The sequence below is a fragment of the Heterocephalus glaber genome, unplaced genomic scaffold (genome assembly GCF_053883595.1).
Source record: "Heterocephalus glaber isolate CG9 unplaced genomic scaffold, H.glaber_assembly_v1.0 deba00001451, whole genome shotgun sequence".
Classification (NCBI taxonomy): Eukaryota; Metazoa; Chordata; class Mammalia; order Rodentia; family Bathyergidae; genus Heterocephalus; species Heterocephalus glaber.
Window position 1 is genome coordinate 5,515,149 of NW_028258301.1, and position 23,487 is coordinate 5,538,635.

At 52.2% G+C, this 23,487-nt stretch overlaps 1 protein-coding gene across 5 annotated transcripts; it reads left to right on the forward strand.

The window, feature by feature from the left end:
- Window positions 1-2,798: 2,798 nt before the first annotated feature.
- On the forward strand, window positions 2,799-17,515 carry Tal1 (TAL bHLH transcription factor 1, erythroid differentiation factor). Of its 5 annotated transcripts, none has more exons than XM_004869311.4 (5): window positions 2,799-2,864; window positions 5,605-5,752; window positions 8,909-9,346; window positions 10,364-10,458; window positions 13,704-17,515. In XM_004869311.4, exons 3-5 carry the CDS (start codon window positions 8,910-8,912, stop codon window positions 14,150-14,152), a joined length of 981 nt encoding a protein of 326 aa, XP_004869368.1. In that variant the 5' UTR covers window positions 2,799-2,864; window positions 5,605-5,752; window position 8,909; the 3' UTR covers window positions 14,153-17,515. The 5 variants fall into 5 exon arrangements, with proteins under 5 accessions (XP_004869368.1, XP_004869364.1, XP_004869365.1 ...); XM_004869307.4 differs by lacking the exon at window positions 2,799-2,864 and adding an exon at window positions 2,874-4,002; XM_004869308.4 differs by lacking the exon at window positions 2,799-2,864 and adding an exon at window positions 2,874-3,957.
- The last annotated feature ends 5,972 nt before the right edge of the window (window positions 17,516-23,487 follow it).

Here is a 23,487-nt window from a genome sequence, read left to right on the forward strand (position 1 = left end):
AAAGAGAGGCGGGGGAGGCCGCTGCCCTGCCCGCAGAGGGACGCCTGGGCACACCCTCTCTTGGGCTGGACAAAAGCCTTCCCATAGGTACTTACTCTGTCACCATGGCCAGTGGGGGCGTAGGGCAGGGTCATTTCAGGCCCAGTACAAGTCAGGTGCCTCAAAGGCATCTACATTCAAGGAACTCAAAACCAAACGTGTAGGGGCTGGGAATGTCGCTGAGTAGTAGAGAAGGTAAGGCCCTGGATTCAGTCCCCAGCACTGAAAATACACACACACACACACACACACACACACACACACACCATAATCCCTTCCCCTTGGCTTCCAGAGCCCACCATGACAGCCAGAAAACCAAGGGTTTCTCTGGGTTCCTCCATGTCCCTGCCCCAAACCCAGTTCTTACAAACACAGCTTTATTTATCATTTGTTTAGGTTTCCAGAGATAGGGTCTGGCTATGTAGTTTAGGCTGGTGTTGAACTCATTATGTAGCCCAGGATGGCCTACAAACCCAGCTTTACACCCTAGGAACATGCTGTCCTCATCCTCCTGTCCTCACTTTTGTCAGCTCTGATCCCTCCACCCCAAACCTGGTGCCCCAGGGTTCTTCCCTCACCTACACACCCTCCTTCACACCGCAGCCAGAGTCTTCTAGAGAAACAAATCTGATCCTATATAGGACACTGTGAAGCAAATAGGCAAAATTGTTCCAAAAATTGTTCTTTAAATTGTCCACTGGCTTGATCCATCCATACTGGTCCCTTTTCTGTTTGTTTCATAAATTTATTCTCCTTCTGCTTCAGCCCTTGCCTCATCTCAGGGAAGCAGCCCTCAGTTGGACTGCCTACCTAGGAAAGGGTAGTTACTTTTTGCATGAAAGTGACTTGGCAAGAGTCCCACAGCCCACAAGTGGCAGCCCTTTACTCTTTCTATTACGTGATGTAGCCATGCAAAGGCAACGGCTTTGCAGGATGGGGTGGGAAAATTAGACTCTCAGGACACAGGTGGCTCTTACACCATGGGACTCTGTGAAACTTGCTTGTATCCATGTGTCAGCCTGTCATCAGAGAACACAAGAGGACCAGAGGGCCAGGCTGCACTGAATTCCTGTACCTTCCCAGCGACTCATCTCAATCACCAGGAGGGGCCAGAAATCCATCTGAGGCCACCCACTAGGTCAGTCCTTACCTGGATCTCACTCTGAACAGACTAGGGGTTTTCCTACATTCTCAGACTCTGAAAAGAGCCAAAACCAGAAATACTAGAGGGACAAAGTAGCCTGGCAGGATGAGTAGAGTTGTGGAATGGTCACGGGACGGTGGACCTTGGGTCCTGGCCTCTCTGCTAGATCACTGAGTTTGGCAGCATCCCATCTCTGTGTGCCTTAATTTCCTTTTCTACAAGGATAACCAGATCTCCCAGGGAAATGCATATAATGTTTTTCTGGACTACAGACTGGGTGAAGTTCCATACATTATCCATTATCACCCCCCCAAACACCCCCCCCCCTTTTTTTTTTTGGTACCGGGGATCTAACTGAGGGCCTTACGCTGGCCAGGCAGGTGCAGCACTGCTGAGCTACATACCCGTTCCCCCTTTTTTAAAAGGTTATTTTTTTTATCCTTGAAACTCTGTGAGGTAGAAATTATCTCTGCTTTATAAATGAGGAAAACTGAGTCTCAGAGCTAAGTGACTAAAATTTGAACCTGTGTTCTTTCCACTCCACCAGAGAAGAATAAACCTAGATACTCTCCAGGGTGGAGCCCCAGTCACCGGGTTGGCACTGAACTCAGATTTCTGCCTTACAGCACAAATCCTGGTCCTAAATGAGCTGAGCCCGGCGCCCTCATCCCAGTCTGGGCTCTGGTGGCTGCTGTTCTGCTCAGGGGGAAAGAAGACTCCTCGGCCATATTTCCTTCAAACCCAGGCTCCAACCACTCACTAGAAATGTAACTTTGTTACTTTTACACCCGGAGCCTCAGTAAATTGAGATTTTTTTTTTTTTTACAACACCAATTTCTCAGAACTGTTTTTAAGATAAAATAGCTTTTTAAGAGTGCTCAGAATAGTGCTTCAGTAGCAAGATTAAAAGTATTATGGGAGGAGGGTGGAATGGTGTTCTTGGGCTCTGGGCCCAAGCAAAGGGGCATTTACACGCATTGACATCAAGTTAGTCCCCACAGAGCCCTTTGGGGTTGAGATACTGGCCCTATTTTCGAGCAGAAAGGGCCCAAGGTTGAAGAGTGAAGGGTCAGCGAGGAGCTAGGGGTTTTCTGAGATAAGGTCCCTTGAAATCTGGGTGTCCAGGACACCGAAGAAAGAATGTATGAAGAGGGGTTGGCAGGTGATGTTTTGGGTGTCCGGGTGGTCGTCAGAGGCACGGACCAAGTGTCGGGGTCAGAGTCCAGGCAAACAGTGTCTGCAAGGCAGAGGGAGTGAGAGAGGTTGTGTGGGGTGCGGGGATTCCTGAGAGCTGGGGGATGAGGAAGGGGGTTGCCCCGCTGGGCCCTAGAAAGCGCGCAGTTCTCTCTGCGGCACTTTTCTTCGGAGCCGGTCCCTGCGCCCCGCACAACCAGTCTCCATTCCCTCCGGTGAAATTGGCAAATTAAAATGAATCATTTGGCCCATAATGGCCGAGGCGCTTATCGGGGGCGGGCGGACCCGCGGCAGTGCCTTATCTCCGCGGCGCACACGGCCCCGGCGCGCCTCGGCCCATGCTAACGAGGGCTGGGACGTGAGCGGGATTAGAGCGCGGGCTGGGCGGGGCGCGGGGGGCGCGGGGGGCGCGCGCGGGGGCGGGGGCGGGCGCCGCACCCCAGCAGCGGCCTCAAAATGGCCACACGCGCACCCCCTACGGAAAAACGTGAGCATTCGTTCTCTTTCTAGAGGGGAAGCGGCTTCCTCCACCAAATCCCGCGTCCGTTTCCTCCCTCTTCCCGCACCCGCCGGGGACGCCGCGCTCCTCTCCGGGGCGCCTTTCGATGGGGGGCATTTTCCACCGACACCTCCGCCCTCGGCGCCGCGGCCCCTCCTGCCTCGGAGACTCTCTTCCTTCCTTCCCCTTTTTCCTTACGCAATATACAGAAATGCGCGAGGCGGTGGTTGGTTTTCATTCCTTCTTGGTGGTTGTGTGCATGCGGTGGGATTGTGAGAGTGCGTGAGTGTGTGTGCGTGTGTGAGCCGCGGCAAGGCCGCCTGCTCCCGAGTGTGGTCCTTTTGGCGATTGGTCGCGCGTCCGAGTATGATGGTGGCTGCTCTGTTTGGGTGTGTGGCTTTGGCCCCTTCGAGGCCCTGTTGCGTTGTATTCGATGTGTGTCATCGCGCCCGCTGCTTTTCTCAGCGGGAGTCAGCGTCTGTGTGGGGCCGAGGGTCTCGGCGACTGTGCGTGCGTGGTTTCGTTGTTCTGTCGGGCGTGTGTGGTCTGACCGTGTCGGGTTTTGTGTCCGCGAGCGACTGCGCTGACCAATTTCGTTGTGTCGCGTTGGACAGCACGGGTCTGCTGACCATGTCGGCGCGTGGGACAGGGCTGGGCTGTGCTTGTGTGCCTCCCTCCTGCGAGGCTGGACCCTGTGTGGTCCTGTCCGCACTGAGTTGCGTGCCTGTGTGCTTGTGTCCTTTAGAGGTGCGTTTGCAAATCGCTGGGGGCGGGAGTGGGGGTGGCGAGCGAGAGACCGAGGCGCTAGTGGGGGCGTCGGCGTGAGGGCGGGGAGCGGGGTTTCACATTTTATTCCAAATTATGATGTATTCGGGAGACAGTGTGGGCTTGGAAGGGCGGACAGACCCTCGCTGGCCGTCGCTGTGTCCGGCGCCGGGCTGTGCCTCGGCCTTTGAAGGGTGCGCTGGAGAGCAGAGGCGCTGCAGAGCTCGCGGGTGAGCAGAGCCCGCGGAGCCCCGCGCCTGCCAGCCCGGAGCCGGGGTCTGCAGTGCGCGCCGCACTTCGGCTTCGCCCATTTCTGGTCAGTTTCGCCGGCGCGGCCGCGGTGGGCTGTGGGAGAGGCCGGGTAAGGACAATGGATGCCTTTTCTAGGCCTTGCGCCACTAGGGGTGGAGGGCTGGAGATCACCTCTGGGGACCATTTCCCACCCGCTCCTCAGGAGCCGCATCCCGCGTGGGTCAGATGCCGGTCGAACGGGTGACCGTAGCCGAGTCAGGCTCCTTGAAGGGAAGGGGTCCATGCTAGCCTGGCTCAAGAAGAAAGGATTTTGTTTTGCCAGTTGTTAATGTCATCGTCATCATCACGGCCACTATCATTAACACCCTATTTTAATTAAAATAATAGCCCCCAAACGGAGCAGCGTGTCACTTTATCTCCCCAGGAGGGAGAACAAAGCAGCACAGGACTCGCCCCCTCCCGCCCCTGGTCTGTTTTCTAAGTTGCTGGGTTTGGGGTAAGGAGAGAAAATGGAGAAAGGGTCAGACAGAAATACCTTCATAAGCAAGCACTAACCCCAACCAACCCCAGGAATGGGTGGGTTTCCCTCCCTCTCTCTTCCCCTCCCACCATTTGGGTTAGAAGAGAAAGAAAAACCTCCCGCACTAGATTGACAACCAGGGAAAAATTATTCCTATATTCCCACAAAAGACTCAGCCAAAATAAGGAAGCCTTCTCAATTAATTCAAGACTTCGATGTACGATCATAAACTGGACGTTTAGGCAAAAACAAATTAAAACCTCCTGGGGGAGAAAAAGCAACTAAACACAGCTACACCCTTGGAAGCAGTGTCGGGTTTGTTTTTATCCTTTTTCTCTTTTGCTTTATTACTGCAACAACTTATTAGCATTCCTTCTTATTCTGCCTGTTTAAAACAGAAAAATCGAAAATCATTTTGTACGGGTAGTAAAGGTAAGGGATTTCTTTTCTTTATTTCTTTCTCCGTTTTTTCCTCTCTCATCCTATTTTCTGCATTTTCTTTATTTCCTTCTTTCTGTCAATAGGAAGAAAAGAAAGGACCTGAATAGATTTTCTGTCCCTTCCCCCCACCCCCACTCCATTCCTGCAGGGAAGTACGACCCTTGGAATCGGGGTTCTGGTTTCGCTTTGGGCTGGAGGTGGGTAGCTGGGGGTCCAGAGAGGAAGGCAAAGGCCTTGGGGACGGGGGATCTGAGGTTCTGCCGCAGCGACCAGGGCCTGGAGACTCCATCCACCTTTCCGGACGTGTCCCCCACCCTCCACCTCAGGCCAGGGTCGACCCCTGGACTGTCGCGCTGTGGTGACTGCTGGAGCCTGGCTCAGGTTAAGGAGAAAAGAGCGTAGACACGTCCCTGCTTGGAAATCAAACGGCTGTGTTGAACAACACCGACCCCAGTTGCAGGGTTCAAAAATGTTCTTGGCATCTCGCAGGGAAGGGTTGTTTTTGTTGGACTAAAGTTATTTCTGATTGGTCAGGTGTAGTGTTCATTTTTACAGGGACGAGGTGGGATTGAGTCTCTAAACACCTGCAGGGTGGGGGCAGGAAGCGGTTCGAGCTACTCCCCAGGCTGGTTGGCAGGAGACCCGAGGTAATTCCCAGCCATTGACCCCCATTTCTCTCTCGCCCTCCCTCTTGCCCTCCCTCTTTCTCTCCACCCCCATCTTTCCTGGAAACTGGTTTGGGCGCGGCAGACCGCCTAGGACCACACCGCAGCCTAACTGCTGGCCTCTCTGCTAGAGAGGCTCTGAAAGCAGAGACCCGGCGCACAGCCTGGACCCCTCCCGGTCGGAAGAGTGCAGGTCCTATTCCTAGGGGCCAGTCTCTCTAAATATGCCCGAGGTGAGTATTTGAAGGGTGGTGTAGGTGGTGATATGGTGGAAAGGGTGTCCAGGAAGTCCTTGGGGTTCCCACCTGGGGTGGGGGTGGGGTTGTGGACAGGGGAGACCCAATCTCAGACTGAGGCTAGGGAAGGAGAGGGCCATCCGAGGGTTTTGAATCCAGCATTTGACTGCCCTTATCTGCCTACGGCCTCCAACCGGGCCCTTTCCATTTTTTTGGCCTGTGGTGAAACCAGATGGTTGGACTATGGTAGGTCCTCCTTGTCCTTCTCCCAGTCAGGATCTGTGGACGCTCCTCAAGGTCGGTAACTTTGTTGTGGCTGTATCCGGGTACTGTACACTGCTTGGAGTTCAGCAGGAAGAAGGCCGAGGTCATCCGGGCCAGCACAAAGCCCTCGCTTGGGTGGGCCTGAGGCCTAGGGCGACTGGGCTGAAACACCTCTCTGCTCCCTGAGCTTGGATAGCACCCAGAACACTGGGGGTTGGTTTGGTGCAACTTTGGGGCTCCCCCAGGGTGTCCTGCACTGTGAGTGGGTTAAGAGGGACCCAAGGCCAGGTCGAAAGCAGTGGCTGAGCCACTGCTTCATCTAAGAAATTATCTTTGCCCCGGGGATTGAGAACTACTGGAGACCCTGTTGCCTGGCCCCAGAAGGCACTCCCGGATCTCCTCCTTCAGCACACACTGAAACATTCCACCCCACTGGTAACTGGGGGTGTCAGGGAAGCAAGCTGGATCTCTGCTACACAAAGAGAATTGCAGCTCTAAATATTCTAGTCTAATGCCATTCAGTCCTAAATCTCCCCCTTCTCCATTCTCCTCCAATTAAAACAAATGCAGCAGATAACAGCTACTCAGGCTTTCCTTTCAGTAAACTTAACTGAAGTCAAGAGATGCAGTTTAGTCTGACAACCACAGGTGCTTGCAAGAGTCCTCTGGTGGTTTCCTCCTGGCATGGACCACTGACTTGGTTGATCCTGGGCTCAGAAGAGCTGACTGGATTTTGGTAAGGTGGGACAGGAGAAGTCTACCATAGACTCCAGGAGGGCCAATCTGTATTTTTCACTAGAAGCCTTGGAGGGAAGGCTATTTATAGGCATCTGGAGAGACCATTTTGGGCCAGGATCAATTCATCTAGAATATGTGATTCCCTTTGCCCCTTGGGAACCTGCCTCTCCTGCTAGGGTGGAATTAATCAGAAGGTATAAATGTGTCATAGTGGAGCTTGAGCTCGGTTGGAATTGCATTGCACATTGTTTGTCACACATAGAACCTAGAACCATAGGCTGAGGCACCTGTACTTGAATCCACGGTGCTGGTGGTAATAGAGAAGTAGGGAGCCAGCACCTCCCCTGTATATTTCTCCAGGACCTGATATATTTCGGGTACATTTCATCAGCTGAAGGGAAACTAAGATTGCTAGTATACTTCCCATCCATTTCCATTCATTTGGCCTAGGTGTCTTGGCTGTGGTATTCTGTGGATACAGACCTTTTGTCTCTGCTGTAACTGTAAACTTGCTTTCAAGGAGGCATCATAGACTCACTGTTTTTGCAGATTGGGTACGCCAAGTTTTAGGGAATTTTGTCATTTCCAGGTAGTGTGGGAGCTGTAGGACCCAGAGCAGTGTGCAGTCTGAATCTCTGTCCTCTGCATGCTGCAGTATGTCCTCAAAATTGAGCCGAGTTTTGTAGGTGGAGGAGTGTAGTCGCCCTTCTGGAATGAAAGGCATGGTTCCAAGATGGACTCTGGTCCAGAGCATTGTAGTGGTAGAATAGGAGCTTGCTGGCTGTGATGAATTGATTAGATGACTTACCTTGAAGCTTAATTGCACTTTTGTGAATCTCTTCCACTTTAAAATACCCCAATTATATAATTCTGAGAATAGGACCCTATTTAATAATAATTTATGAAGCCTGTTGAGTTCATTGTATTTTTTTATTAAAGCAACTCACAAGCTTCCTCAGTCTCTGAATCCTAAGTCTCATGGTGCAGGTGGTGGCGGCAGGGCCCGTGGGGCTTGGTTCTATGTGGATGAAGCCAGGTGGTGGGAGAACTCTAGCATGCTTGTGGGAAGTAGAGTGGTCATCATGGAATATGGCTGTGGGGAAAGGAGTTTCTGGGCTCCACTGTATAAATGAGAATAACACAGTTAAAGTGGGATCAGAGTTCCATAAACCGAGGTGTGTGTGTGTTGAGCGGGGGGCTGGAAGAATTCAAGGGCCTTGTTGACACCTCCTCCTGATTTTGGAAGAGAGGCCAGACAGCATGTCCTCAGAAGCACTCTGAACGTCTGGACTCTATACTGCCTCAGCCAGGCCTTCCTTGCAGACCTGGCCTCACTTCTTCTGAGTCTAGCGGAGGAAAAATCTGTGGAGTCAGGGTGGCAGTGCCAGGATCAGCGTCTTCCCTTGATAATTTCTCCTCTCTTGTCTGAGAAGTAAAACAGCAGTGCACAGAATAAATATAAAGTGGATGTACTCAGCACCGTTAGACGCCAGACATCCTTCAGAGCTGGTGGATTTGTGTGTATGGGGCGGGTGGAACTGGTTCCTCTGGATTATTTTCTGCCAGCTCTGGCTAAGAGGACCCAAGTCCCTGTAGCTTGCATTCCCTACTTCCACCTCCACCAGGTTTCTGGGTGATGTGTGTGGGGTGTAGGGTGGGGGGTGTTGTTGAGAGGTGAAAACCACCCCACCCCTTCCCTTTCTGACAGATTCCCCGCCAAAAGCAAAAGCGGGAGGGTGGGGGCGGGAAGAGAACGGTCGGGGGTTGTTCCCTCCTCTTCCCTTGTGGCTAAGGGGGTCCGGGCAACTTTCTTTCTCTTCTCTTTGCATTTCCTTCCTCCTTTTATTCCCTGCGGTTTTTCTTTCGCGGGCCATATTCCTTTTCTTCCGACGTTTCTGCTGTCTTTATTTCTGTCCTTTTGGCGCTCAGTCTCCGTGCCTCCGATACAGCCCCTCCTTTCCCCAGTCCGGAGAGACCCCCTTTCCCTCTGGCCCAGGGGCAGCCGGCCTTCAGGCCCGGAGAGCCGAGCTTCGTGTCCACGTGGCGCTGAGTCTCTGGGCCGCTTCTCCTTCTCAGCGCCTGAGTCCCCTCTGCAGTGGGCCGGGGCGGCTGTCGGAGCTGGCGTCCGCTTGACTGTCCGTCTGTCCGCAGGATGACCGAGCGGCCGCCCAGCGAGGCGGCACGCAGTGACCCCCCGCTAGAGGGACGGGACGCGGCCGAGGCCCGCATGGCCCCCCCGCATCTGGTCCTGCTGAACGGCGTCGCCAAGGAGACGAGCCGCGCGGCCCCGGCAGAGCCCCCGGTCATCGAGCTGGGCGGGCCGGGGGGCGGCCCCGCCGGTGGGGGCGGCGCCGCCAGGGACTTAAAGGGCCGAGACGAGGCTGCGGCCGAAGCGCGCCATCGAGTGCCCACCACCGAGCTGTGCAGACCTCCCGGGCCCGCCCCGGCTCCCGCTCCTGCCTCGACTCAGGCCGAGCTGCCTGGCGACGGCCGCATGGTGCAGCTGAGCCCGCCCGTGCTGGCGGCCCCCGCCGGCCCTGGCCGCGCGCTGCTCTACAGCCTCAGCCAGCCGCTGGCCTCGCTGGGAAGGTGAGCCCCGGGGAGGGCAGAGGGCGGAGGGCCGCCAGGGTCCCCTTCTGCACCCCTGGGCGGCAGAGACTGCGAGCTGGAGCCCGCGAGCGCAAGCGGGGAAGGAGCCGAGAGAGCGGGAGAGACTGGCAGCGACTGATAGGACCTGCGGTGTGCAGGGAGTGTGTGTGTGTACGGACGCACGCTTGAGGGGCGGGTGTGTGGCGGGGTGACAGTAGCTGCACGGTGTGCTGGGTGGTGGAGATTGGACGGGGTACCCCGAGTGTAAGTCTCAGGGGAGAATGAGTCTGCAGTTGCTCAGCTGTGCGCAGAGGGTTGTTTGCTGACTGGATGTGGAATTATTCCGGAAGCTGCAGCCCCAGGTGGACAGGCGAGAGAGAAGGGTCTGGGGCGTTGCAGTGGCGAGGAGTGATAGATAAGTTCCTCTTGGCGCCCAGCCTCCCTGGCCCTAGCTGTGCCTGCACATCGTGACTTCGCGCTGGGACACTGTGGTGACAGTGTCCTGGGGCACTGGGATAGGGAGGGGAAGGTGAGGCTCAGAGAGTGGGACCCGCAGTGAGAAAGCTGTGGGGGAGATATGGGGCGGGTCTGTAGGAAAGTCCTGGGGTGCACGGGGAGGTGGGGAGTCAGAGTGTCAGCGCGGTGGTCCATCCAGGGCCCTCGAAGGTGGGGTGAGGTTGGTGGGAGTGGACTGTGTGCCCCTCGGTGCCAAAGTTGAACACCGTGAGGTGTGAAGACCATGTCTTCCTGCGCAGGCACCTGTTTGAAAGTGTGTTTGAGTCTGCAGATTGCATCCTTGCCTGTGGGGGAGGCAAATGTGTCTGTCTGTGATGTGCGTGTGTGCGTGTGTGTGTGTGTGTGTGTGTGTGAATTCCCCTTATATCAAGTTTTAGTGTGAAGGGACCAAGGTTGCCTTCCAAGGGTGGGGGACTCCAAACATGCAAGAGGATCCCTAAGGAGTCCCCTTCTCCTCTCTGCCCTATATATGATCTTGTGATCTGCCTGCTCCCTCCACAGCGGGTTCTTTGGGGAGCCTGATGCCTTCCCTATGTTCACCACAAACAACCGAGTGAAGAGGAGACCCTCTCCCTATGAGATGGAGATTACAGATGGTGAGTCCCCCTCCCACACACTGGTTAGAGCCCTCTGCAGGCAGGGATATCCAGACTGTGTAAACTTTTCACACAGTGGGCAGGCCATTTTGGAGCCAAAATGCCAAAGCCTTTCACTGTGGACCCAAGCTGGAGCTGAGAGGGTTACACTCACAGTCCTGGGAAGAGGGGATGTGGGAGATGGAGGGACACACAGTGGCACTGAGCCCAAAACTGTAGTCAGTTCTAGTCCCTATCAGAGCCCATTCCTACACTCTGGCAGGGATCCCAGAAGAGGGTAACAATGGACTCCAACCTCTGACCCTTAAGGTATCCCCAAACCAACCCTCATGTCATCTTTGGAGTCTGGCATTGCACCTTCCGGGATCTTCTCCTGGATTCTACATTGTCCCTTTACACCCTGTTCCCCATTCTGTATTAGAACCAGGAGTTCCTCCCATTGTTATAGAGTCTATCCTCGTCCCTTGATTCCTGCAAAGGGAACTCAGCATGGCTACTGTGAGAACTACAGTATTTTAATATTCTTTGGCCCTGAGCTTTCCAGGAAGGGTTGGAAGGATGGGAGATCCAGGGATCCCTGCCCTTCTCTCAGGGTTGACCTGCTGTGCTCACCATCAGAGCAGAACAGGCTCTTCAGAGCTGAGGGATGTGAGCAGGTCCTGGGGCTCTGTAGAAGAACACTGAGACCTCAGGAGGGCTGGGCCAAATACTAGGAGCTGGTAGGAAGGGCTGTGTGTGGAGACTGAGCTTCAGAGGTGAGTCTAGCAACCATAGAGTGCTGCTGATGAGAGAGGGTTCTACAGCCCAGGGTGGGTGGGTGTGGTGCGGGCAGCCCTGGAGTTTCCCAGGGGAGAAGCAGAGGAGATGACAGAGCAGGAGGGTCCAGGAGGAGTGCGGGAAGGCCACTGCCCATAAATATACCCTGTGTGTGTATTTGGAGCACCTACTCAGAGCCAGAGGGAGACAGAGGACATCAAAGGATGGACAGACTAATAAAGGGAAGGAAGGGTCCTCTAGGGAGGGGTCAGAGAGGAATAGGCAGACGCGTAGGTAAAGGGGAAGAAGTAGGGCATTGAACTCAGAGACTGAGCCCAAAGGAGCCCACAGAAGTGGAACCAATGCAGGCTCCAGAGTCAAGACTATTTTTTTTTTGTATGGGTCTGGGGTTGAACCCAGGGCCTCATACATGCTAAGCAAGCATTCTACTACTGAGCTACATCACCAGCCCTGAGTCGGGGCTTGATATGGATTCCTGTTGCTCAATTTTTTCTGGCCACAATTTCTTTGGGTGTAAAATGTAGAGAATAACAGCTTCCTCCCAGGTTGTTGAGTGAATACCATGAGTTAAAGTGGTTTTAGGACCTGGATTGGGGTAGGTACTCATTCCTCCTTCTCCTTCCTGTGTCTTGGGGACAGTAAGTCCCCACCGTTGAAGACTGGGATCTCCTTAACACGGAGATTTTGTGTGTCTCATTCACAACTGTACTCCTAGCACCCAGAACTTTGCTAGCAGGCCTTAGACAGTCCTTGGGAGGGGGGGTAATAGCAATAGTTGCTACTGCTTTCAGGACACTTACTATATGCCATGGACTTTGTGTGTCCACAAGCCCCTGAGGTCAATATTAATTGTTTCTTTCACAGATGAGTAAATTGAGACTCAGGGAGATTAAGTAGCTTGCTTAAAATCTTACAGCTGAGTCCTGGTCTGTTCTCCTAACATCGAATGTGAGCTTTGGAATCTGTCCTTGGCTCCCCACACTGCTCGCTCCCAGAGGCTGTCTGGCTCTAGCTGGAACAACAGTTGTAGTATCCCTTTCCCTTCCCCTGCTGTGAGCTCCCTCAAGCTCACCACATCACCAGTCTTCCCTGTGTCACAGCTTGGGGACCTGCAGGCCTGAGAGCAGCAAGTTGTTTCTCTGAGGCAGCCCAGGGCAGAACTGCCCACAGGTGTGTGGTTTTTCCCAGCCTAGGCCTGGCCTTTGGCTAAGAGTCCTCTGGGCTGGAGCCTGTGGGGTTTGGAAAGACAGCTTCAGAGGTAGCACAGGGGCTAAGTGATCCTCTCTGGGGAAACATGGGGTGTGTGTGTGTGTGTGTGTGTGTGTGTGTGTGTGTATGCCAGAGAGGAAAGGGGGACCGTAAAGCATCAAGTGTCAGCGTGGATGACCTGGGTCCCAGATTGACCACTGAGGCAAGGCCTACCTCTGTCCCATGCTGTCTCCTTAGCTGTAAAATGAGCAGTGGGATTTAAATACAATCCTAGCCCTTTCCTTTCCCTCCATCTTGCCCCAAGTCTCCACATTCTGAGGTCTGGGTCCAGTGGTTACAGAGGGCCCTGCCTATTCTGACCTTGCACCCACAGCCAGGCTAGCTTTGGCTATTTCCTGCCTCAGGGCCTTTACACATGCCATACTCTGTGCCTAAACACTCTTCCCCTTCCCCCCCTGTGCCTGGTTGGTGTTGCTTTAACCTTAAATTTTTACCTTATGAATGTCATATCATTAGAAAGGCCTCCACTGGCCATATTAGCTAAGTGTAGTAGCTCCTTTCCATTTTTGGTCCCCCATTTTTTGTTCATCATCTTTCATCCCCATTAAAATGTAAGCTCCATGAGGGCAGGGACCCCTTGTGTTTTAGTCACTGTTATTTCTTAGTGCCTGCCTTGTGAGTAAAACACTGATGACAGTAATAGCTGATATGTATTGAATGTTTAAGTGGAGGCAGGCATTGTCTTAAATCTTTCATCTGGGGGAGGCATTGGACTCATGTAATCATCTTGTAATAACCCTAAGTTTACTAGTACTCTGCCTACTTGCAGAGGAGGCAACCAGGCATAAACTATCCAAGGACGTTCCCCAGGAGTGCTTTTCTAGGAAGGACTGGTCAAGAGCCATACCCGGAGAGCCTGGTTTGTCTTCCTGCAGAGCTCTACAAGGACTCTGGGCACAAGTGACTTCCTGAATGGGTGATGTACGGTCCCAGTCCTCAAATGTCAGAATCTCAGGGAATAGCCATACATGCGTAATAACGAAGAGTGACGGAGATAAAGGGGTAGCAGGGCCGTGGATGGGGTTTGAATGGGGTAGTCGGGAGAGTCGAAAGAAGAGCGCAAGGAGAAGGTGACGCGTGAACTGGGCTTAGAGTCTGAGTAAGGGAAAGAAGGCGATCTGGGCCTCCCCAGTGTCCTAGTGGATGGAGAGCCCTTAAATTGCAGAACATTCTTCTGACCTGTGTCCTCCAACCTCCAGGTCCCCACACCAAAGTTGTGCGGCGGATCTTCACCAACAGCCGGGAGCGATGGCGGCAGCAGAATGTGAATGGGGCATTTGCTGAGCTTCGAAAGCTGATTCCCACGCATCCCCCAGATAAGAAGCTCAGCAAGAATGAGATCCTCCGCCTGGCTATGAAGTACATCAACTTCCTGGCCAAGCTGCTTAATGACCAAGAGGAGGAGGGCACCCAACGGGCCAAGCCTGGCAAGGACCCCGTGGGGGGAGGTGGTGGTGGTGGGGCAGGGGGTGGCGCACCCCCTGATGACCTCCTCCAGGATGTGCTTTCCCCTAACTCCAGCTGTGGCAGCTCCCTGGACGGGGCAGCCAGCCCGGACAGCTACACGGAGGAGCCAGCTCCCAAGCATATGGCCCACAGCCTCCATCCTGCCCTGCTGCCTGCCACTGATGGGGCCGGCCCCCGGTGATGGGTCTGGGGGCATTGAGGACAGGCCAGGAGGGGACCCCAGGCCACTGGGATAGTGGGTGTCAGGGCAGGTGGGATGAGAAGCAGGGCAATGGATTCTTGATGAACTCCCCTTGAAGTCTGAACTTTGGGAAGCCCTAACGTCCCTGGGCCTGGATATCCCTGCTCAGTAGGAGATTCTTATTCCTGCCTCAGTAGGAGAACAGGAAAATGGAGCAAAGTGGTAGGTACTTTTTCTGAAGATGGCACGGTTTCCCCCCTCTCCACAATCCCTAAGAGTTCCCAAGTAAGAGGCTTAAGTGTCCCTGCTTTTGACCTGAAGTTTGGGAACCCTGTCTTTGCCGGGACCTGGGGTTGTCAGCTGTCACCTGAGGCATCCAAGGAGCCTCTGCCTTGCCTTTAGCCCCTCCTGAGTTGGCTGGGGTGGCTTTTGTGGCCGCTTCTGTCCAAATATATAGGTACCCAATAGCTGCCCATTTCTTGAGCCTTGTCTTCACCCAGGCCCGTGTTGGTCCATCCAGCTTGCCAGCTGCTGCGGGGAGTCCCAAGCCTCGAGGTGCCTTCTTCAGGGCCTGGTTGAAGAAGATGGCCAGTGGACAGACTGCTTTCACCTGGGCCAGAGGGTCAGCAAACCCAGGAGCCCTTACTTTTTGCCCTGGCAATCAGAGCTCTACTTTCTTCATAATAAAACTTGCCTTCTTGTCCTGCGGCTGTTGGAACTGAGTGTACAGCCTTGAACATACCCTGTTGGGCTTTGTATGAAGGCAGAGAAAAGGAAAATGATATTAGAAATGGAGCAAGAAATATTTTGGGCATGTGGGCTTCAACTCCTACTGGTCACTGTTCATGCCACTGAGCAAATGCCAGTGTGCTGTTGGGAACCTGTTGCTGAGATGTGAGGCCTATGTGTGTTCTCTGAGATGCTTGGAGGGAGTTCCCTGCTGCAACATGTCTGTCTGCTGACGGTCTGTTCTTTCTTCTGAATTGAGCACAAACTCTGTCCTATGACCTTTTTTTTTTTGTATTTGGAACTTTTGCTTGACTTCTGTTATTGGTGGAATCTTTAGGTCTTGATATGACCCAGGACACAGCCCCACTTCTAGAAGCGACTGGGGAATCCAACCGGAGGCCAGGCCCTGGCTAAGACCCAAACATACACACATTCACTTAGCAGAACCTTAAGTACCCTTCCTTTGTGCAGCTTTAGGTCATCCGGGGTGTATATGGTGTGGGAGGCTGGTTTAATTCAATAGGAGTGCCCACTCCGAAAGTTGTACAGGAAATTTGTGTAAATCAAATCCTCATTCTTCATCTTATACAGAAATAATTACTGAAAGTCCTTTTGTAAAGTGAATCTTTTTGTAATGTGGACCACTGTCTTCTTGCCTTCTCTGTCAATTCAGACAGTGGGGTTTGCTTGCTCTCTCTCTGTCTTTCTTTCCCTCTCCTTCCCTCCTTCCCTCCTTCCTTCCCTCCCTCCCTCCCTCCCTCTCTTCCTTCCTTCCTTCCTGCTTCCTTTTTTTGGTGATGGAGTCTTGCTGTGTAGCCCAGGCTGGCCTCAAACTCATGACAGTCCTCCTGCTAAGCCTCCCAAAAGCTGGGATTACAGGTGTGTGCCACAATGCCCACCCAGGGACACGATTCTTAAGGCCAGGCCTGCTTGAGATGCATTCCAGTCCCATATAATAAACTGCACAGAAGTTCTGTGTATCTGGCATTGTATTTAAGTTACTGCAGCCCTCGCCTACAAGGCTCTTGAGGTCGGAGGGAAAATATTTGATGGCCCCATCCTACCAGGCAGAAGCCTATCATGTTCTGAGCTTCAGCCCAGTGGTTGCACCTGCTGTGATGGAGCCTTGAGTACAGCCCTATGCAAACACGGGGTCCCAGCTTCTCTCCCCTTCCTTTTAAATTGTGAGGTCTATTTCTTGGGTTTGGGGACAATACTGCAAACCACTGAAGCACTCTGATTCTACATCTCATTTCATACTCTCAAAATTATATTTTGACAAATGTGAGGGTTGGTTCTTTTCCAGGGCTTAGAAGATCCCGTGAGGAGTCTCACCCTTGTAAACATGGAGTAACTAACAAAACATGGAGCAGCTGCCCTAGGCTTTAAGGCTGTGTTTGGTTCTTAGTTGATTAGCTTGGTTAGCAATGAAAAGCAGTTACAAGTGAATGGATGGGTTTTATGAGATGGGTCACACATTCTCTCAGGACTTAAGCTTCTGGTTCCTTTTTCTGCAGTGTGACTGGGATAGGTATCTTTCTAAGTGTCAGAGTCTCATAATTACCCTGGCTTCGTCTGTCTCCTAGGGCATCAATTGTGAAAGTGGAAGTGTTTTTTTGAGGCCATACCAGAGCTCTTCTTCAGGCTGAGGGTATAGCTCAAGGCAGAGCACTTGCCTAGCATATGAGGTCCTGGATTCAATCCCCAATTCTTCTCCCTTAAAATAAAACAAAAAAGCACTATTGCCTTTGGTACCAATCCTGCAGGGTGGTTCTCAGCCCTGGGAAGTTGGCATTTGGTTAATTTAGGTTGTAAACTACTTTTGCCTGAGCTATCTAGATCCTCATTTCTCCAGATTGTCTTCGTTTCTGTCCCATTCCAAGGTGAGGGAGAGCAGTGAGAATGGGAAAGAGATGCGGGAACGTGGGCAGACTATATAGAAGGTAATCAGCTTCTTCCACAGGCCCAGGACCTGGAAGGAAGAGGCTTTAGGTCTTTGAAAGAACTAACCAAGGCCCCTAATTTCTGTTCTCACCTTCCATAACTCATGCTCTGCTCCTTCCTTTGCCTTCTCCTTGCCCATGAAGAAATGGCAATGTTCCAAGAATAATATCTGCAGTATCTGTACAAAAGAGAAAAATGTAAAGGGAAAAAACCACTTGGAGAACAAAGAGAATGTGGAAGGAATCCCATCTTTTAAGAAGAATTCATATTGTTCATTTGTAGTGGTAAATGACAAGATGGTACAGCCTTTATCCTTTTCCAGAAATAAAACAGAAGGTGTCTGTAGTCAGCCGACAGCATTGTGGGCTCCTGGGTGGGTCTAGTTGTACTTGTGATTTCAGTGGTACTGACCCTGATGTGAGGCCTGCCCTGCCCATGTACATAGCGCAGTTTCTGTGAGTGGGCTCAGCACTTTCCGTCAATGTTGTACTGTATGTGATGAGTTGCATTGGTCTCTGCATTTTTCTGCAGAAGAGGAGTAACTGCTCCGGGTACCTTGACCTTTGTACGCCCAGATACCAACACACTACGGGCGTGTGACTCTTTAGCAAACAAACCCATGTGTTGATGATGTGTGTACATATATAAGGTTATATGGAGAAGATTTCTAAATAAAAGTTTTACAAAGGGGCCTGGAGTCTGTTTGCATTTTATGCTTCTAGGCCTGAGAATCAAAACATTAAGGTCTGGCAACTACGTGCCTCCTCTAAAGTGGGGGTGTCTCCAGGACTCAGGTGACGCCCTGAGAGGTGGGAGCCAGGCCACCTGAGGGCAGGGTTGGGGTGCTGCTGAAGAGGGAGGTCCTTCCTTAGGGTTTCTATTCTTCCCCTCCTGCCCAGCCTCACCGTAGGACCTCTTTCCTCAGCATCCTGTTTTTGGTTTGGGGGAGTTCCAGCAGAGCCCCCCTCTTGTGGTAGCTCAGCTTCATGGTTGGGGCAGTTGCTTCCAGGGTAGGTTCAGGATATTAACGTGTCAACATAGGTGGCCCCATGTTCCTTGATCATTCAGCAGGGGCTGCAGCTCCTGAGCTCTATGGCCCTACTGTTCTTGAGGACTGGAATTCATGGGTGGAGGCTAAAGCCTTTGGACCTGGGAGGGTTTCCCTAGAGGGTTAGGGATGGAAATGTGGTTTGCAGCAGGAACTATGAGTCTTAGGAGACCCATGCATGTGGACTGTTTGATACTCAGGGACTTCAGAAGGGTGGGCACTTCCAGCTGAGTGTGTGCTTCCTTTCAGTAGTTCATTTAAAAAGCATTCACTGAGCACTTGCTGTGGGCCAGGTATTGTTCTAGGGGCTGGGCATCCAACATAGAACAAAGACCCCTGTTCTGGAGCTGAAATTCTAGCAGGAGTGACAATAAAACCACAACTGTGGTAAACAGGTTAGTAACATAATCAGTAATTAACATGAATGCAAAAAGCTATGCTAAGGGGGCATTTGAGAGTCTCACAGATCACTTTGGCTCCTTTACAGTGAACTTCACTCATTCTGCCAGGCTCTGGCCTTGGCTGTCCCTGCCTTTGGAGTGTTCAACCTGCCAAGGCAGGACAGACTCGGGAGTCATGCTTTGGCCTGTGGGGAAGCCCCCTGGTTTTTGGAAGACCCTAAGCACACCTCTTCCTGGCCAGGACAAGGTAGTGCCTAGGTAGAGGGGATGATGAGATTTGGTCCCAGCTGGGGGTCCTGTGGTGCTGTCCATGGATCTTGGGCTCGCAGGCCTGAGGAGCAGCAGGATGAAGGGACCTGCTGTGACAGAGAAGAAAGAGAAATGTTGGTGACTAACACAGAACGGTACAGAATTTGAGGTGGAGGAAGTGGTTAGCCACGTTCAACACAGCTGAGTGGCCATGCAAGAAAAGGCTTGAACATCTTGATTGGGTTTAGCAACATGCAGACCATTGATGACTAGGTGAGAAATAGCCTGATGGCTGGTTCTGGTCTGAGGATAGGGAAGAGAGGAGCACCTGGTTTTGGATGGATTTTCCCCAGGAGGGCGGAGGCATTCCTTATCATGAAAGGAGGAAATGCTCTTGAACTGTGTGGCTTCCAAGAGAGAATTTGAGGTTACAGATTATCCAGGTTGGTGTGGCCCTTGTAGGGTACCTGCAATAGTAGCCACATGTCTGGGTGGAGAGACCGGCCTTGATAGGAAAATCTTTCCAGGGCCCTACATCCCACGGTGACAGGCAGGCAGGCAGGACCAAGCCTTCTGCCTCTCAGGACCACACCGTCTCTGAGGCACTGGGGCTGTTGACCCAGAGTGGAAGGGCCCTACCCACAATGGTCTGCTGATCTCTCTAGCCTTGTTTTCTCCTTTGTTTTTGCTCCTACTGAATTATCCTCCATCTTGTTTCAGACCACATTACTTTATTGTTCTATGACCTTCCAGTTTTTGTACCTTGTTTCTTTTCTCAGAATAGCATACCCCTCTTCTCTTCCCACCCCTCTCTCATTTGGTTGACTTCTCCTGAACATTGAGGAAGCAGCCCTGATTCCATGGGGCCAGCTGCCTCCTGTCCCCACATGCTTTCCTTTACTGTGGCCCCTTCCATCCTACGTTGTCTAATACTTATATCTGTCTACTCAACTGCTTCCTCACTGAAACAGAGCCCCCTGAGGAAGAGAGCACCCTTTGCCCAGCGCTGTGAGGTGTTCCTGGTGAACCTGGCACAGGTTCCTTTCACTGTCCGCTGCATGAAGAGCTGCTGGTGTGCCTTCTCTTACTTCCGGCCTGAAGCCAGCGGGAAGGAGAGTGGAGACTGGCTGCAGGCGAGCTCTTCCTACACAGTCCTGCCTGCTCAGGGCCTCCTGCCTGAAACCACACCTCTGGGCTGATTGTCTCCGCCCTGGACTCTTTTATTGGAAAGGCAGAGGGAAGAGGGCTTTTGCTTTCTGGGGCTAGGGTGCAGCAGCCTTGTTATCATCCTAGGCCTGGTGGGGCAGGTGTGGAGTGATGAAGCCTAGCGTGGGGGTTGCTGTTTATCTGGTTCATTTATAGTTGCTGGGCCTCCCCAGGCCTGCCCACCAACCTCTTCCCTGTTTGCAAAACAATGAATGCTTCCTCAGCAGCTAGCACTGGCCCTCCCACCCCACTGTCCATGTAAGCCTGGCAAGTGTGTGTCCTGCTATAGAGCCCTGGCAGTCTTGAGTACATCATGATCAGCCAGGGAAGGAGGACAAGGGGCTTAGAGAAGGAAAGGGGCTTGACCAAGGGGACCTGAGATGTAAAATTGGGTTTGTGTCCAGAGCTAGAGCTCCAGGTTTCTTGGGAAGGAAGAAGAGACAGTGAATAGGCAGCTGATAGTCATAGAGCAGAGGGGCCCCAGCCATGCTGTTGGGGGACAGCAGCTCAGCTTGTTGCAGGAATCTGCCCAGGACCAGGGATAACTCACTGACCAGGGGACAGCTTGTTTGGAGCAGCGGACCAGCTGGAGGACAGGTTGAACAGATGGTTGAACAGTCAATGGGATACAGTTCATAGTGGGAAGAACCAGAGCCTGGGTGGGTGTGAACAGGAAAGGCAGCTGGGCTATAGAAGGAGCCAGGCCTTTAGGGTCAGTGTTACTTGAGTTTAAGTTCTAACATTGCTGCTGAGTGCACTGGCTATGTGATTTGGGGTGAGTATCTTTAACTCTCTTAGCTTCAGTTTCCTCATCTGCTAAGTGAAGATACTTAACACTCATCTTCCAGGGCTGTCATAGGATTTCAAAATAATTTATGGAAAATGCTTGTGGTTTATAGAAAGTAGCTATTATTATTCCTGGAAATGGGATCAGAATAGGGGCTACTCTTGGGAATGGCAGAAGAGAGAAAGAGGGAATACAGTGACTTAATCACCCACAGCAGGAAGACTTCCCTTGGGCCTGCCTCTTGCTCAGCAGGCTGGAGAGGCAGTGTGAGTCCACCTTGTCCCTGTCTACAGGGGCAAGTGGAAGTGATTGTAGAGTGCAAAGAATACAAACCTGAAGGCAAGTGCTGTTTGAGAGAGGCCCAATGGCTGTGAGAGCCCTAGTTGCAGCCATATAAGCCCTGAGCAAGAGTTTCTGGGACTGAAGGCGCCTGAGGAGGAGGCAGGAGAAGGTGCCATTTCCTGTCCTGAGCCCCAGCATCTTAATGGCAGATGCAGGCTGCCTTGGGCATGCTGTCCTTCTTGAATCCTGTACTTCTGCTCATGGCACCTGGGATCAGGTAGGGCCAGGCAGCTTTGCTACTGGAGCTATAAATGCCACTATGGAATTTCTTCTGGCTCCTGCTTTTTTGCTCCACTTGCTTGGTCTGAGTCCTGCCTCCTCCCCAGCTCCTGGCCTTCTCTGTCCACACAATAACAGGATGTGATCCGTTCAAAGAGAGGAAGTGGGGAGGACAGGCAGTGCTGATAGTGCGGTTCTGACTTTTCACTCTCCACTCCTCCCCTCTCCTGTGGACCAGCCCCTGCTGCTGCCTCTTTCCCCGGGCCCTGCCTGGGTCTCTTCTAGGTCCAGGAAGGATAAGTGAGGGGTCTTAAGGCCCATGCAGACCAGCTTAAGCTGATGGAGAGATACACACTAGCTGTACCCTCTTCGGGGCTGCCTTCCTGGAAGGCTTGTTGGGCAAGCTCTGGACTCTGGGTTTTTTATTGGAGCTGCTGGAACTTGAAGGTGGTCAGGCAGGTCCCTCAGCCTCCAGGTAAAGATTTCACCTGCTCAACTGATTGCCCAGGTCCACATGGGCCTGATCCAAAGAAGTGGGTGACAGAATCAACTGAAAGGTCTTTGTGAAGCTCTTCCTGGCTTCACCTTGCACAGTGTGTGGGACAGCCTGCATCAATGATGAAACTGAGGCTCAGAGAAGCAGAGGGACTTGTCTAACCTCAGTGTGAACTAGGAGCGAGGCTGTGGAGCTAGAACCTGGGTCTCCTGGTGCCCCACCAGCTTCCTTAGGGCAGTGTCCATAGAACTTTCTGGGGGTGATGAAAGCATTCCATATCTGTCCTGTCCCCTATGGTAGCCACACTAGCCACATGTAACTTTTGTGTACTTGTAGTGCAACTAGTGCCATTAAATTTTTAATGTTGTTTAATTTAGATAGATGTAAATGCAGAGGGCCACGTGTAAACAGTGGTTAGCATATTAGACAGTGTAGCTTTAGAGTCTCATTCATTGAGTGCTGTTCACTTTTTGTTCCCTTTGCTGAACTGGGCAATTCTGGGGACTTAGATCAATGAACCATGCATTAAGTGCTGCCCTAAGGTCAACCAGGGGAGCCAGGTCTGACTCATGGAGAGATCATGGAAAGTCTCCTGGAGGATGGCAGTTCTTTAAGGATGAGTAGGAATTTGGCTGTCTGGATCAGGTGTGCAGAAGGGACTGGAATTTGGGGAATAAAGAATGGCATGAACAGATGTGGAGCATTGGGAAGAGCTGGATGTCCTTTGTGGCTGATGAGGTGCATTGTGGCAGAAGTGTTGGGTTTGGAGAGGGCTTGGGACTAGGTCATCAGATGCCTTGGATGCCATGAGGGCGATGGGGAGCCATCTAGTGTTGTGAGAAGGTAAGAGGATGGTGAGATCTCTGTTAAGGACCCTCAGGTTAGCCACTACGAAGGGGCCAGACTGGAAGCAGGGAGACCAAGCAAGAGTCAGAGAGTTGCAGTCACTGCAACCTGGCATGTCAGCCTGCTTGGCAAGAGGCGGGAAGGTATCTTGCTGTTGCAGTTAGACAGACCTGGATATGTTTGTGAGAAAGAAGGTTGTGATTGCATGACTCCAGGACTGGAAAGCAAAGGGGCTCCAGAGAGCCCAGAATCTCCCTAGAACCAAGTCCCACTTGGCCTTTCCCCCAGTACACTTACTTCCCACTCTATCCACACATTGCATTCTGTGTTTCAACTCTATTTCTAGGAAAATGCCCTGGGGGAGTGAAGTCAAGGCTCTGATGTGTCAGAATGATGAGATTTTGTACATATCCTTTGTGAGGAGCAGGTGTTGGGTAGAGCGGGACTGAGGGGTCCTAGATCCCAGATCTGGGAGGCTCAGAAAGAGGATGTGAGTCCCCAAGGGTGAGTGCCCCCTGCACTCTGTTCTGCAGTTTATGCCAACAATGAATTTCTCTCATGATCCCAGGGCAGAGTATCCTTACTCCCATTTTACAGGTGAAGAACATCAAGGTCAGAGAGGTCAAGTGGCTGTTCAAAGTCAAGGGGCTCAGACAGAAACTCAGCAAGAATTCTAACCCTGGCTGTTTGGGGAAGCTAGCCTTTTATTTTTATAGACAGCCAAGTTAGATGGAAATATTACAGGGAGTCAGATAGGCCTAGGCCCTTGACATATAACCATAGCGGAAGACACATCAGTTGGAGACCAGGACTGAAAATAAAGAGAGATGACCAGACCTGCATACTTCCTAAAAAGACAAACACCAGGCCTAATGAAGCCTAGACAGACATCAGTCACAACCCATCCTCTCCTAGGAAAATCTTTCTTCTTTCCATGCACTCTTGTTATGTGACTTGTTTTCTAATTGGAACACTATTACCTACGCAACTATACTTGTAATCTTATTGTTTAATCATAGCTGTAACCCACATTGTACCCACATGGGTTTTGCTCTATAAAACTTCCCT